The sequence below is a fragment of the Saimiri boliviensis genome, chromosome 2 (assembly GCF_048565385.1).
Source record: "Saimiri boliviensis isolate mSaiBol1 chromosome 2, mSaiBol1.pri, whole genome shotgun sequence".
In the NCBI taxonomy this organism is placed as follows: Eukaryota; Metazoa; Chordata; class Mammalia; order Primates; family Cebidae; genus Saimiri; species Saimiri boliviensis.
Window position 1 is genome coordinate 63175435 of NC_133450.1, and position 16006 is coordinate 63191440.

The 16006-nt window shown below is 46.5% G+C and overlaps 1 protein-coding gene across 1 annotated transcript in view; it reads left to right on the forward strand.

Annotated features, from left to right (window-relative positions):
- The window catches only part of LGMN (legumain), a 39594-nt gene extending 34516 nt beyond the window's left edge, over positions 1–5078 (forward strand). The window contains exons 12-14 of the mRNA XM_003939844.4: positions 2666–2836; positions 4220–4287; positions 4547–5078. Coding sequence (XP_003939893.1) covers positions 2666–2836; positions 4220–4287; positions 4547–4589 — 282 coding nt within the window. The 3' untranslated portion in view covers positions 4590–5078. The remainder of the gene's footprint in view (positions 1–2665; positions 2837–4219; positions 4288–4546) is intronic.
- The last annotated feature ends 10928 nt before the right edge of the window (positions 5079–16006 follow it).

Below are 16006 nucleotides of genomic sequence, written 5' to 3' on the forward strand. Positions count from 1 at the left end.
CAGTAGAGATGGGGTTTTGACATGTTGATCAGGCTAGTCTTGAACTCCTGACCTCAGGTGATCCACCCATCTAGGCAAAATTTTTTAAAAAATCAGGGCCGGGCGCGGTGGCTCATGCCTGTAATCCCAGCACTTTGGGAGGCCGAGGCAGGTGGATCACGAGGTCAAGAGATTGAGACCATCCTGGTCAACATGGTGAAACCCCGTCTCTACTAAAAAGTACAAAAATTAGCTGGGCATGGTGGCGCACGCCTGTAGTCCCAGCTACTAGGGAGGCTGAGGCAGGAGAATTGCTTGAACCCAGGAGGCAGAGGTTGCGGTGAGCCGAGATCGTGCCATTGCACTCCAGCCTGGGTAACAAGAGCGAAACTCTGTCTCCAAAAAAAAAAAAAAAAAAAAAAAAAAAAAAAATCAGTAAGGTTTGTTTTAAATGCATATATCTAGTTATCCCCAAAATTTGTACCCTGTGTGTGACAACCCTATTAACCAGGATGTATTTTTAGTTGGTGTCGGACACAGTAGATAGCACAGCAGTGTTAAACTGTTTAGTCTTGAGCGTCTTTATTTATTTATTTATTTTTTATAGAGCTGGGGTCTTGCTATGTTGCCCAGGCTGGTCTCAAGCTCCCGAGCTCAAGTGATCCTCCCACCTGGGCCCCCCAAAGTGCTGGGATTATAGGAGTAGGCCACTGCACCAGCCAGACCTCTTTATACTCTTTAAATTATCGATCCCAAAGAGCTTTTGTTCACGGTGGGTTATATCTATTGAAATTTATTGCAATACATTAAGATGAGATAAAAGGACATTTTTCATAGTTCACAGAAACTGAACCAGAGTTTGTTTTTTTTTGCTTTTTGTTTTTTGTTTTGAGATGGAGTTTTACTCTTGTTGCCCAGGCTGGAATGCAATGGCACGATCTAAGCTCACTGCAAACTCCACCTCCTGGGTTCAGGCGATTCTCCTGCCTCAGCCTCTCAAGTAGCTGGAATTAGAGGTGCATGCCACCACGCCCAGTTAATTTTTGTATTTTCAGTAGAGACAGGGTTTCACCATGTTGGCCAGGCTCGTCTTGAACTCCTGACCTTAGGTGATCCACCTGCCTCAGCCTCCCAATGTGTTGGGATTACAGGCGTGAGCCACTGCACTCAGCCCAGAGTTTTCTTGTGTCTGCTTAAACACTGTGTAAATCATATAGGACTTCTTTGGTATCTGTTGCAAATTTGAAAACTATTTCCAAGACTATGTAACTATTGTACAATTATACTTTTATGTAAAGTAAAACATTATTATGAAAAAAATTAAAACTAAGATTTTGACATTTAACTCATTTACAAATAACAATATTAAACACATTTTGCTTTAATATATATGCTAAGACAAATAATTATTTTCCAAAACAAAAACCACTTTGGTGAGAAGTGTGGCATTGCTTTACATCTGTGCAGATCTCTTGTGTCCAGCATACAAGAAGACAGCCACACCCTTGTACTGGTGTCTGCTTTCACTGCTTTGTTCTTTAGGCTGAAGTATAAGAAGAAAATCCAGCCTGCAAAGATAGAGAGTTGAGGAAGGGAAGACCATCCGGAGCCTGAGAGCTCTCCGGAGTCTGTGGTTCTGGACCACGCTTAGAGAACTGCTGCTCTAACACACAGTGGGCAGAGGGTCTTTGTGGAATTCAGACATGAAGCAAACAAACCCTGGCTGGAGAGCGGGTAGGACAGACCTTGCTTGTAGAGTGAGGGATTTATTTATTTATTTATTTATTTAGAGACCTAACTGTCACCCAGGCTGGAGTGCAGTGGCGTGATTTCAGCTCACCGCAACCTCTGCCTCCCAGGTTCAAGCAATTCTCCTGCCACAACCTCCCAAATAGCTGGGATTACAGGCACCTACCACCACATCCAGCTAATTTTTGTATTTTTAGTAGAGACGGAGTTTCACCATGTTGGCTGTGGCTGGTCTTGAACTCCTGACCTCAGGTGATATGACCGCCTCGGCCTCCCAAAGTGCTGGGATGGCAGGCGTGAGCCACCGTGCCTGGCTGAGGGTTTTATTATTATTATTGTTGTTGTTATTATTATTATTATTTTGACTTTTAATAGAGGCGGGGTCTCGATGTGTTGCCCAGGCTGGTCTGGAACTCCTGGCCTCAAGTGAACCTCCTGCCTCAGCCTCCCAAAGTGCTGGGAGTACAGGTGTGAGCCACTGTGCCTGGCCAGAGTGAGGGTAGTACAGAAGTGCTTTCCTCTTCATGATGCTGTTTTTCATCATTTGGAAAGAAAACAAAGCCCCTCTGTGCCCCACTGTGTGACGATTGGATGGTTTCCTGAATGGGCAGAGGTGCCCGTGAACACACGGCACCCTCATGGCACAGTCGTCTGCTTTGGGGCACAGGTTCTGCAGCCTCCTCTCTGCACAGCAAAGGTTGTTTTAGATACAAATGTTTGCCAGAAGATCCCCGAGAGGCAGGTCTTTCAAGCTGTGGCAGGAGTGGGCACATACCTCTTTTGCCTTTCTCAGCGGGCATTGGTTGTTCTCTGCTCTAACCTGTGGGAGGCTGAGGGCTGCATGGAGAGAGGCCTTGGCTCACTCTTCTCCCCGTCCTGGGGCCCGGAGAGACTGAGTTCAGGGAGGCTCCTTCTGACAGGCCATGTTTCTCCCCAGGCCAGGCACCTCATTGAGAAGTCAGTGCGAAAGATCGTCTCCTTGCTGGCAGCGTCCGAGGCCGAGGTGGAGCAGCTCCTGACTGAGAGAGCCCCGCTCACGGGGCACAGCTGCTACCCAGAGGCCCTGCTGCACTTCCGGGCACACTGCTTCAACTGGCACTCTTCCATGGTAAGCGGCCAGCGGGCTGTCCTGCACCTGCAATCCAAAAGCTGAATTATACTGCCCCCTACCCCCTCTGCAGCCGCAGTGGGTCTACTGCCTTATAGAAGGGTCCATCCAGGCTAAGGAACATGGGCTCACTTCAGAGAGGAAGAAGGTTGTCTAAATTCACTCACCTCACATCTTGGCCCCAGATCACTCCTCTTGTCCCAGTGGGTGGGAGAGTTTGCCAGAGCCGTGGTTGACAGTTCTCGCTTGTACTGTGATGAGCAGTTACTTCTCTTCACATTTCTGCTATCCCTGCCAAACCCCGCCCTCACCTCTACCCCTCACACCAGCCATGCACATCTTCTCCCTCTGAGTCTGTTCTGACCTCTTCCCAAGACAGTTGAAGTCAGGTGTGCCCATGGAGGAAAGGTACTGAGTTTCTGCAGATGTAGAATTGGAAGGCACCTGAAGAGGTCAGTAGCATTTGGTGCTTTGATCCTTCTAGAGAAAGGTTGGCAAACTGGCCTACAGGCCTGTTTCTCCCCCATAACTAGTTTTTGTAAATAAAGTTGTATTGGGGCTGGGCATGGTGGCTCATACCCGCAATCATCTTGTTGCCCTTGTTCGCTCTTGTCCCCCAGGCCAGAGTGCAGTGGCGCGGTCTCGGCTCACTGCAACCTCTGCCTCCCAGGTTCAGGTGATTCTCCTGCCTCAGCCTCCCGAGTAGCAGGGATTACAGGCACCCACCATCACACCCAGCTAATTTTTATATTTTTAGTAGAGACAGGGTTTCCCATATTGGCCAGGCTGGTCTCAAACTTCTGACCTCAGGTGATCCACCCGCCTCAGCCTCCCAAAGTGCTCGGATTACAAGCGTGAGCCGCTGCGCCCAGCCCAGTCTTGGTCTTTTGACCTTTGGAGTCATGCACAGTGAATCTCTTCCTTTGTTCTCATAGAGTTCTTGGGTTCCCCTGAAGTTTTTTTAAACATCCTCATGGCTTCACTGTTCCCTAGTGTGAGCCACTGTGGCCTTCATGCACTGTCCATCTCCCTTGCTGGTGTTTGCCTCCCAGAATGAGGTTCCCAGAACAAAAAGGCAGACTTCCAGGGGAGATCCCAGGCCAGGGTGGGGAGCAGAGCCACTGGGAGTTCCATGTCAGGAGTCATGCCCTCAGATTGGGAGCACGAAGCCCCACCAGCCTCTGCACTGCGTGCGAACCCTGATGTGGCTGATCTTTCCTGGGGGATGGTCCATAAATATCACCAGATTATCTAAAGGTTGGGAAAGGATCCACCACCAAGTGGCAAGAGCCACTGGCCAAGATGCTTTCCCTCTGTAATTGCAAAAGCAGATTGTGTGGTGAGATGAGGATGTTTGATTCCATCTTGTTGGTTTTTTTAAAGTACGAGTATGCGTTGAGACATCTGTACGTGCTGGTCAACCTTTGCGAGAAACCGTATCCGCTTCACAGGTAATGCAGCAATGGCATTTGAAAAGTCGGTGTCATTCTGAAAGCAGAAGGGGCTGCCATCCTCTTCTGCAACTGGGCAGTTTCACTTCCACTGGGGGCTCCCTGCCGCTTTGCTCTAGAGCCATTTATCAAGGGGGTCCAGAGGCCGCGCTCTTAGTGCAGCTGCTGGGGGGGTCTGTCCTGCCTGCCACGTGTGGCTTTGTGTTTGCGTTTCTTCAGAGTCGACATAGTTCACCAAGTTTCTTCCTGCCTCTCACAGGATAAAATTGTCCATGGACCACGTGTGCCTTGGTCACTCCTGAAGAGCCACTTCCTGGAAGCTTTTCCAAGTGTGAGTGCTCCCCCAAATGTGTGCTGATCAGAGCTGGAGAGGTGGAGTGGGAAGTCCCTGCTGCTCCAGGCCCTCGCTTCAGGGCCTTCTTCACAAGATGACTTGCTCCCCAGTACCTACTTCCCCAGTCTTCTCTGAAACCTACAAATTTGGGTGGAGAAAGCTGTGTATTGAGAAGGGTCATATTTGCCTTCTAGGAGGTTTTTTGTTTTGTTTTGTTCATTAGTTTTAAGGAGCAGGAAGTTCATGGGGGCTTCTGTAGCCCCTCTCAAAAGGAGTCTTTATTCTGAGAAATCTGAAGTTGAAACCTCTAAATCTTCAGAATGATTTTATTGAAGAGGGTCGCAAGCCCCAAATGGAAAACTGTTTTTAGAAAATAATTACGATTTTCGATTGCTTTTGTACTTAATTCTGCAAGTGTTCAAGTCTTAAAAAATAAAGATTTGTAACAGAACCCAAATATTCACATCTGACCCTGACTCTGTGGCTAATGCTCTTGTCCCTGCTAGCAGGGGCCTCCTCCATCATCGTCTTTTCCAGCCTCATCGCCCACGTCTCTCCTCCCACTGCCCTGCTGTTTTCCACCCCTCTGCATTCCTTGGGCTCTGCAGCATCCACAGAGAAAAGGGCTCTGTGCTTTGCTACTTTCGGTTCCTCCTGCCCTGTAATGCCTTTACCATCTCCTCCCCGGACCCTCCAGGTGCAGTTTAAAGTACCCTTCTTTCCTCCAACCTTCCTCACCTTCTCTTCCCCACTGATCAAAAGTTGTTTTTGGCCAGGTGCGGTGGCTCACACCTGTAATCCCAGCACTTTGGGAGGCAGAGGCAGGTGGATCACCTGAGGTCAGGAGTTCGAGACCAGCCTGGGCAATATGTTGAAACCCTGTCTCTACTAAACATACAAAAATTAGCCAGATGTGGTGGCATGCCTGTAACCCCCGCTACTTGGGAGGCTGAGGCAGGAGAATCACTTGAACCCGGGAGGGGGAGGTTGCAGTGAGCCGAGATCACTTCATTGCACTCCAGGCTGAGTGACAGAATGAGACTCTGTCTCAAAAAAAGTTGTTTTTATTTAGGATCTTTAAAGTGAAGAGTACCTCTTCCATGGTTAGAAGAGATACATTATAGAAATAAAGATTTTATGACTTACAGGAGCTGGGTATATGCAGCACATCTGGAGGCCACACGCACACACATATTTAATATTTTCAGGTCGCAGTTGACCTCAGGTAACTGGAGCTTCAGAAAGTAAAACTGAATAGATATAGGGGACTAGGATATCCATGCAATGGAGTATTGTGTAGCAATAAAGAGGACTGAAGTGCATGGGTGTGACAGAACATTAAGCCACCTGAAAGAAGCAGCTAGCCACAGGCAAATCCTTAGAAATAGAAAGTCCCTGGAATCCTTAGTTCCAGGAGTGAGGGAGAAGGGAAATGAGTAGTAGCTGCTAATGGGTACGAGGTTTCTTTTTGAGGTGATGAAAATGTTATAAAACTGATGGTGGGGCCGGGCACGGTGGCTTACGCCTGTAATCCCAGCACTTTGTGGGGGCCGAGGCGGGCAGAACACTTGAGGTCAGGAGTTCAAAACCAGCCTGGCCAACACGGTGAAACCCCATCTATACTAAAAATACAAAAATTAGCTAGAAATTGCTTGGACCTGGGAGTTGGAGGTTTCAGTGAGCTGAGATTGTGCCACTGTACTCCAGGCTGGGCAACAGAGCGTCTAAAACAAGAAAAGCTGGCCGCGGTGGCTCACGCTTGTAGTCCCAACACTTTGGGAGGCCAAGGCAGGCAGATCACCCGAGGTCAGCAGTTTGTGACCAGCCTGACCAACTTGGAGAAACCCCGTCTCTACCAAAAATACAAAATTAGACAGGCATAGTGGTGCATGCCTGAAATCCCAGCTACTCAGGAGCGTGAGGCAGAAAAATCACTTGAACCCTGGAGGCACAGGTTGTGGTGAGCCAAGATTGTGCCATTGCACTCCAGCCTGGGCAACAAGAGCGAAACTCCGTCTCAAATAAAAAAAATGCCAAAAACCTGATGGTGGTGATGGTCAGGCAACTCTGGCCACACTAAATACTATCATGTCGTACACTTCTTTTTCTTTTGAGACAGCGTCTCATTCTGTGGCCCAGGCTGGAGTGTACTGGCGCGATCATGGCTCACTGAAACCTTGAACTCCTAGCCTCAAATGAGCCTCCCACCTTGGCTTCCCAAAGTGCTGGGATCACAGGAGTGATTGCACACTTTGAATGGAGGAATTATGTGGTATGAAGCTGTTTTTTTTGTTTTTTGTTTTTTGTTTATTTTTTTTTAATTGAAGCTGTTTTTTAAAAAGCCATGTTAGCTAGATGGCTGTTTCGGTAGATAGGGAAAAAACAAAGAAAAAAATAACACTAACAAAGGCTGACACTTTGACCACCTGTCTTTAGGCAAACGTATCTTGTTTAGCAATGATTGACTCCTTAGTGTTTGGAGTTATGGCCTGGAAGTTGAGATACTGACATAGAGGGTTATGTCTGTGACAAATTCAAAGGTGAAACTCTTGTTTCTAATTGGCCCATTTCTTATCAGTACAGATTATCTTTTCTCAGTGAGGTCCTCATCGCTGATCAGATGACTTTGGGATAAAGAATTTTGAACGCCCTCCACATCTGGGAAGCTGTAAGGCTTTAGGTAACAAGTACAAGAAACACTGAATTGGCTGTGCCAGTGCTCAGCAGGGGGCCAACCGGAGAGCAATACTGAAAACTGGAGTTTTAAAGGGAGAATTTTTTTTAAAGATATTTTATTTCATTTTTAAATTGACAAAAATTCTATGTATTTATTATGCACAGCATTTTATTTTTAATTTGAATAGGTTTTTGGGGAACAGGTGGTGTTTGGTGCCCACAGCAGTGTATACTGTCCCAATCAGTGTGTAGTCTTTTATCCCTCGCTACCCTCCCACACTTTCCTTTGAGTCCTCAAAGTCCAGTGTATTTCTTTCTTTTTTTTTCTTAGATGGAGTTTCGCTCTTGTTGCCCATGCTGGAGTGCAGTGGCGCTATCTTGGCTCACCACAACCTCTGCCTCCCAGGTTTAAGCAATTCTCCTGCCTCAGCCTTCTGAGTAGCTGGGATTACAGGCAGGTGCCACAAGGCCTGGCTAATTTTGTATTTTTAGTAGAGACGAGGTTTCACCATGTTGGCCAGGCTGGTCTCAAACTCCTGACCTCAGGTTATCTGCCTGCCTCGGCCTCCCAAAGTGTTGGGATTGTGGGCGTGAGCCACCACACCTGGCTCAGTCTATCATTCTTATGCGTTTGCAACCTCATAGCTTAGCTCCCACGTATAAGTGAGAACATATGACGTTTGGTTTTCTATTCCTTTTTTTTTTTTTGAGACGGAGTTTCGCTCTTGTTACCCAGGCTGGAGTGCAATGGCGCGATCTCGGCTCACTGCAACCTCCGCCTCCTGGGTTCAGGCAATTCTCCTGCCTCAGCCTCCTGAGTAGCTGGGATTACAGGCACGCACCACTATGCCCAGCTGATTTTTTGTATCTTTAGTAGAGATGGGGTTTCACCATGTTGACCAGGATGGTCTCAATCTCTTCACCTCATGATCCACCCGCCTCAGCCTCCCAAAGTGCTGGGATTACAGGCTTGAGCCACCGTGCCCAGCCCCATATTTTTTCAATTGCGAGTTGTGGTGCTATAAACATGCATGTGCATGTATCTTTTTCATATAATGACTTTTTTTCCTTCTGGTAGATACTCAGAGTGGGATTGCTGGATCAAACGATAGATCACTTTTAGTTCTTTAAGCAGTCTCCACACTGTTCTCCATAGTGGTTGTATTTGCTGCATTCACACCAGCAGTGTAGAAGGGTTCCCTTTTCAGCACAACCACACCAACATCCATTATTTTTTAATTTTTAAATTTTTTTATATGGTTTTGATTTGCATTGTGGTTTTGATTTGCATTTCCTAAAGGGAGAATCTTAAAAGGCCTTAAGATACAGGTGGTAAAAAATGTGTTCCTCTATCTTCTAGAACTGTTAACTAACATAGTCACCCTGCTTCTCTCTTTTTGTGCCCCCCTCCCCATAGAATGAGAGTGTACTTATTTAATAAATATGGAAACTTGAATATTCATGGTTCTAAAAGTTGAAAGCAGCTATGTTGCATTTCTCAAATAAATGATGGTTTCTTAAGTCACAATGCCTTGACCTTTTCCCTCCTCATATGGTTCATAGGCCCCCAGTAGAAATGGGCCCTCCAGCCCCTGTATTAAGCCATTTTCTATAAGATTTCTGGCTGGGTGTGCTGGCTCATGCCTGTGATCCCAGTACTTTGGGAGGCCGAGGTGGGTAGATCACCTGAGGTCAGGAGTTCAAGACCAGCCTGGCCAACATGGGGAAACTCTGTCTCTACTAAAAATACAAAAATTAGCTGGATGTGGTGGTGCACATCTGTGGTCCCAGATACTTGGGAGGCTGAGGCATGAGAATCACTTAAACCTAGGAGGAAGATGTTGCAGTTAGCCGAGATTGTGCCACTGCACTCCAGCCTGGGTAACAGAGCCAGACTCTGTCTCAAAGACAAATAAAAACAATTTCTTTATTGGTCTGCTCAGGCTGTTACAACAAAATTCCTTTAGGCCAGGTAACCTATAAACAACGGAATTTTACATTTCACAGTTCTGGAGGCTGAGAAGTCCAAAATTAAGCCACTGCTCTGTATGGACTCATGGATATTTTATACTTTGTGTTGTAATCTAATACTTTAGTGCTCAAATTATTCCATCCTTGGCTAATGGGAGCTCTTTCAATTGGCTGCTGTGTCTATTTGACATTTCCCCTGCACCCCACTTCGAGACAGGCATTCTTGTTCTTGTTTGAGGACTTCCTTAACTGTCTGCACTACAAGATGCTTCAGGCTTATCATAGATTTCCTGCCCAGTCATAGCATCAGCCGTTTCTCCAAGGAGCCCTAGTTCCTTTTATTAAAACATTTATATTAGAAACCAAGACCTACATACTAGATGTCTTTGTTGGTCCTGGGTTGTTGTTGCTTCTAGGCCCTCTCAGCTGACAGAGCAAGGAGATACGTATGTGTTTGCTAACCCATGTGTATACAGACACATACCTATAAATACTTCTATTTGTAACCATACGTGAGTTCATCCTAAGGTCTCCAACTCTAAGTCATTACTTCATGGATCATTCTAGCCTCCTGCTCTTGCGTATCTGTGAACTCCCACTCCATTCGAGATAAATATGACACGAACCATCCACCATCTATTTAACTGTTTGATTCTAGCACGAATGCGAGGCAACATCAGAACTGTTGCCCACTGGGGAACAACCTTATCAGTTAGAGTACAATGCTTATATGCAGTTCTGTTTGCTTTTATTCTCACAGCCTCATTCCCAAAATTACTTGGGCAATGTCTTTTCCCCATTCCCTTCAGTGGGGATGTCTCATACATTTATGATATAGTTGGAGTATTTTGTCGTAGTCTACGTTCCATCTTGCGATCCCCTAATTTCCTAAGTGATATTTTGAAAATCTGCATACATCAAGATTTATTCTTTGAACTATAAAGTTCTATTTTGGCAAATGCATAATGTCAGATATCCATTATGTCGTCACAGTTTCACTGCCCTAAAAATCTCCTGTGTTTCAATCAACCATTGTGTGGACTTAGGTTTTCAATTTAGTTGTCTGGATCGTATGGTGAGACTGTTGAGTGCCGTGAGAAATCACTGAAGTGCCTTCCAAAGCAGGTACACGGCTCTGTATTCCCAGCAGCAATGAATGAGAGTTCCTCGTGCCTGCTCCTCACCAGCAGCACTTGTCAGGTTTTTGGATTTTGGCCATTCTAACGGGTGTGTAGTAATAGCTCATTTTAATATGCAATTCCTTAGTGACAAGTCACATTGATATCTTTTCAGATACTTATCTGCCCTCTGTGCATTTCCTTTGGTGATCTTTTGTCAGTTTTTTTCCTGGTGTCTAATTCCAGATTAATTTGCTCATTTTTTAGTTGGGTTGTTTGTTTTCTTACCGTTGAGGTTTAAGAGTTCTTTGTATTCTTTGGATGCAAGTCCTTTATCAGATCTGTGTTTTGCAAATGTGTTCTTTCAATTTGTGACTTGTCCCTTGGTTTCCTTAACTGTATCTTTTTCAGATCAGAAGTTTTAAATTTTAATAAAGCCCAAAAGATCAGAAGTTTTTAATTTTAGTAAAGGTCAATTTACCTTTTCCTCCATGGATGTTTTTGGTATTTTGGATCCCTCCCTCGCTCCCTCCTCCTCCCTCCCTCCCTCTCTCCTCCTTCCTCCCTCCTTTCTTCCTTCCCTCCCTCCCCCCCTCTTTCCTTCCCTCCTTCCTTCCCCTTTTTTCTTGAGACAGGGTCTTCCTCTGTTGCCCAGGCTAGAGTGCAGTGGCATGATCTTGGCTCACTGCAGCCTCTGCCTCCTGGGTTCAAGTGATTCTCCTGCCTTAGCCTCCCTGAGTAGCTGTGATTACAGATGTGTGCCATCACGTCCAGCTAATTTTTGTATTTTTAGTGGAGATGGCTTTTCACCATGTTGGCCAGGCTGGTCTTGAACTCCTGACCTCAGGTGATCCGCCTACCTCGGCCTCCCAAACTGCTGGGATCACAGGCATGAACCACCACATCCAGCCCCTTCCTTCTTTTCCTTCTCTTCTCTCTCTCTTTCCTTTTCTTCCCTCCTTCTCTCCTTCCTTCCCTCCTTCCTTCCTTTTCTTTTTTTCTTTCTTTCCCCTTGCTCCCCCCTCCTTCCCTCCCTCCCTCCCTTCCTTCTTTCCTTGCCTTTCTTTTTCTCTCTTCTCTCTTTTTTCTTTTCTTCTGTGTTTATTAAAGAGGGTCTCGTTCTGTTGCCCAGGCGTAGGTTGTAGTGGCACCATCACAGCTTACTGCAACCTCGAACTCCTGGGCTCAAGGGATCCTCCTGCCTCAGCCTTTCTAGTAGTTAGAGTTACAGACAAACGCCATCACACTTGGCTTCCATTTCTTCTTCTTCTTTTTTGAGACAGAGTCTTACTCTGTCACTCAGGTTGGAGTATAGTGGTGCAATCTCAGCTCACTGCAACCTTCATCGCCCAGTTTCAAATGATTTTACTGCCTCAGCCTCCTGAGGAGCTGGGATTACAGGCATGCACCACCATGCCCGGCTAATTTTTGTATTTTTAGTAGAGATGGGGTTTTGCCATGTTGGCCAGGCTGGTCTTGAACTCTTGACCTCAGGTGATTTGCCCGCCCACCTCAGCCTCCCAAAGTGCAGCAATTACAGGTGTGAGCCACGGTGCCTGACTCCATTTCTTTTTTACTGAAAAATATTTTTATCAGCCATCTTAGGGACTCACATCTATGATCCCAGCTACACACTTCCTATTAGGCAGGAGTGTTACTTGAGGCCAGGAGTTCAGAACCTGTTTGGGCAACATAGTGAGACCTGTCAAAGAAAGAAAAAAAAGAAGAGAGAGAAGAAAGAAAGAGAAAGAGAGGGAGAGAGAGAGAGAGAGAGAAAGGAAGGAAAGAAGGAAGAAAGGGAGGGAGGGGCCAGATGTGGTGACTCACTCCTGTAATTCCATCACATCACTTTGGGAGGCTGAGGCAGGCGGATCACAAGGTCAGGAGTTTGAGACCAGCCTGGCCAATGTGGCGAAATGGTTATTTGTCATAGAAAATATATTAACGCAAAATGTGTTTATTATTGGTGAGTTAAATACTTTTAAATCTTAATTTTTTTCATAATAATCTTTTACTTTACAAAAAAGTATAATTATGCCATAGCTAAATAGTTTTGGAAATAGTTTTCAAATTTGCAGCAGATACCAAAGAAGTCCTATATGATTTACACAGTTGTTTAAGCAAACACAAGAAAACTGAGCTGAGTACAGTGGCTCACGCCTGTAATCCCAGCACTTTGGGAGACTGAGGCAGGCAGATCACGAGGTCATGAGTTCGAGACCAGCCTGGCCAACATGGCAAAACCCCGTTGCTACTAAAAATACAAAAATTAGCTGGATATGGTGGCGGGCTCCTGTAATCCCAGCTACTCAGGAGGCTGAGGCAGGAGAATCGCTTGAACCTGGGAGGCAGAGGTTTTAGTGAGTGGAGATCTGTGCCCTTGCACTTCAGCCTGGGCAACAAGAGCAAAACTCTGTCTCAAAAAAAAAGAAAGAAAGAGGGAGAGAGAGGACCATTTGAGCCCAGGAGTTGGAGGCTGCAGTGGGCAACAGAACAAGATCCTGTCTCTAAAAAAATAAGAAAAAAAAAAATTCTCTTTTCCATTTCCTTTTCCCAATCATGCATTTTAAGTCATGTTTCTATGGTCTTGTTTTCCTTCTCAGTTTTTATTTCTCAAATGATTCTTTTTGTTCTAATTTTTTTCTCAGTTCTATCTAAATTCTAAGTTTCCCTATTCCAATTTAAGTTATTCTTTTATGTGTTTAACATTTTTTATTTAATTATTTATTTTTGAGATGGGGTCTCGTTATGTTGCCCAGGCCGGTCTTGAACTTCGGGCTCAAGCGATCCTCCTGCCTCAGCTTCCCAAGTAGCTGGGATTACAGACATGTACTACGGCACCCCACATTTTGTATTTTTTTCCCCATGTTTCTTAGCTCTTTTTGACATAGCAGATTGCATTTTTTTTTTAAGACGAGTCTTGCTCTGTCACCAGGCTGGAATGCAGTGGCACAATCTTGGCTCATTGCAACCTCTGTCTCCCAGGTTTAAGACATTCTCCTGCCTCAGCCTCCCAAGTAGCTGGGATTACAGACGTACGTGTACCACTGCACCCTATATTTTATATCTTTTTTTTCCTTCATGTTTCTTAGCTTAGCTTTTTTTGACATAGCAGATTGAATTTTTTTTAAAGATGAGTCTTACTCTGTTGCCAGGCTGGAATGCAGTGGTGCAATGGCTCACCGCAACCTCTGCCTCCCAGGTTCAAGCAATTCTCCTGCCTCAGACTCCTGAGTAGCTGGGATTACAGGCATGCGCCATCACGCTCAGCTGATTTTTGTATTTTTAGTATTTTCAGCTAACATGGGGTTTCACCATGTTAGCCAGGATGGTCTCAATCTCTTGACCTCATGATCTGCCTGCCTCAGACTCCCAAAGTGCTGGGATTACAGGCGTGAGCCACTGTGCCCAGCTGCAGATTGCATTTTTTAGCTGTTTAAGGGCCACATCTTTGTAGTATGTTTTCATTGTCCCCAGGAGAACTGGTCACTGCCTTTCACCCAGGACAAGTCATTAAGTCAGCTGAGGTGGCTGCAGCCTCTCATGGGAGATGGTCATCAGGAGGACTGAAGTGGGGCCTGGGTGCTTGCCTGAGACAGGCGAGGACTTCCTGGGGGCAGGAGCGCCCTCCCCTCTGCAGAATAGTTGGCCCTTAACAGGAACAAGAGGCCAGGCCTGTTGACCCCACATCTACTTGGTGTCCCACGTGCCCCTCACACTCCACATACCCAAAGCTGATGCACTCCGTTTGCTCTCAAGGCTGCATTCCGCACTCACTCATCATCATTCCCCGCTGGCTTAGCTGATGGCACCACCCCTCATCACAGAATCCAACCCGGAAATCTGGAAGGTTTTCCTAATATCTTTCTCTCCTTCACACGTTCCATTTGGCCACCACCTCCTGCTGATTTTCCATGTCCAACATTTCCCAAACTTAGCTCTGTCCCCCATCCGCACTCCTTTCCCTGTTCAGACCTCCCCTCCCGGCCAGAGTGCCAGGGCAGGATTCAGGAGAGCCTCCCCTGCCTCAGCCCAGCCCCTCCAATCCCGTTCTATGCGGGTGGACCATTTCCAGACTCCATCTGCTGCCAGTCAAGACCACTCAGGGCCCGGTCCGGACTGCTTACTCAGGCCCCTCTTCCACTTCTTGTCTCCGGCTTTATGTTCAAGCCATCTTGAAATGGCTGGTTCCCCTGCAAACTGCATAGTCTCACTAAGTTTTTCATGATTTTTCACTGTCTTCCATCTTCATTGTCAAGAACTGTCAGGAGTCTCGGGTTTTACTCACGCCTGGCTAGCAAGGTCACAGGTGCTGCAGATACCAGACTCCTGTGTCAAGGACAAAGGACCCTATGACCCAGGGCACAGCAAGATGCACAAGCTTCTTGTTTGCTTTGACGATTCCTACCTGTCAGGTCCCCTGAGTGTTCTACAGAGGTGGGCCCGGGTGGACACTGCATACACGGTGGGTGTGCTGCAGCCACCCCAGCTGACTTAATGACTTGTCCTTGGTGAAATGCAGTGAGCAATTCTCAAGAATTTAAAGCCTGGGAAACAATCATTTAGAGGAGGCGGCTAGATCCTGCCCACATTTTGCCCTGGAGGGAGACATTGTTCTCCAAAGTGAGAGGTATGATTTTATCATCCTGGTCAGGAGAAAAAAATCTGCTCTCTTCCCAGGAGGGAGAAACTATCTGGATTTTCTGAGATACTCAAGTTTTTTTTTTTTTTTTTTTTTTGGAGATGGATTCTTGCACTGTCACCTGGGCTGGAGTGCAGTGGCCTGATCTTGGCTCACTGCAACTTTTGCCTCCTGGGTTCAAGCAATTCTCCTGCCTCAGCCTCCTGAGTAGCCGAAATTACAGGTACCCACCACCACGCCTGGCTAATTTTTTGTGTTTTTAGTAGAGACAAGTTTCACTATGTGAGCCAGGCTGGTCTCGAACTCCCGATCTTGTGATCCACCCACCTCAGACTCCTAAAGTGCTGGGATTACAGTCGTGAGCCACTGTGGCCAGCCGATACTCAAGTACTCATAAAAAGATAGTCTGAGCCAGGCGTGGTGGCTCAAGCCTGTAATCCCAGCACTTTGGGAGGCTGAGGCGGGTGGATCACGAGGTCAACAGATGGAGACCATCCTGGTCAACATGGTGAAACCCCGTCTCTACTAAAAATACAAAAAATTAGCTGGGCATGGTGGCGCGTGCCTATAGTCCCAGCTACTCAGGAGGCTGAGGCAGGAGAATTGCCTGAACCCAGGAGGCGGAGGTTGCGGTGAGCCGAGATCGCGCCATTGCACTCCAGCCTGGGTAACGAGAGCGAAACTCTGTCTCAAAAAAAAAAAAAAAGAAAAGAAAAGATAGTCTGGAATAAAAGCTGTCAATGACTTTTCACTATACGTGCAGAAATGCAAGCAACCCATGGAGAATTGTGTTCAAATAGCCTAGAAGGAGTTCTTCTGTTCCCTTCTGCTCTGGCCCGTCTCTTATCCTTCAAGACCTAGTGCAGGCACCCCTGTCTCCAGGAAGCCCTCTTTCCTTGCTCCGCGCTGGTTACATGCCCTCCATTCTGCAGGACCATAAAGTGTGGTGCCTTCTGCTGCTCACATTGAATTGCAGCT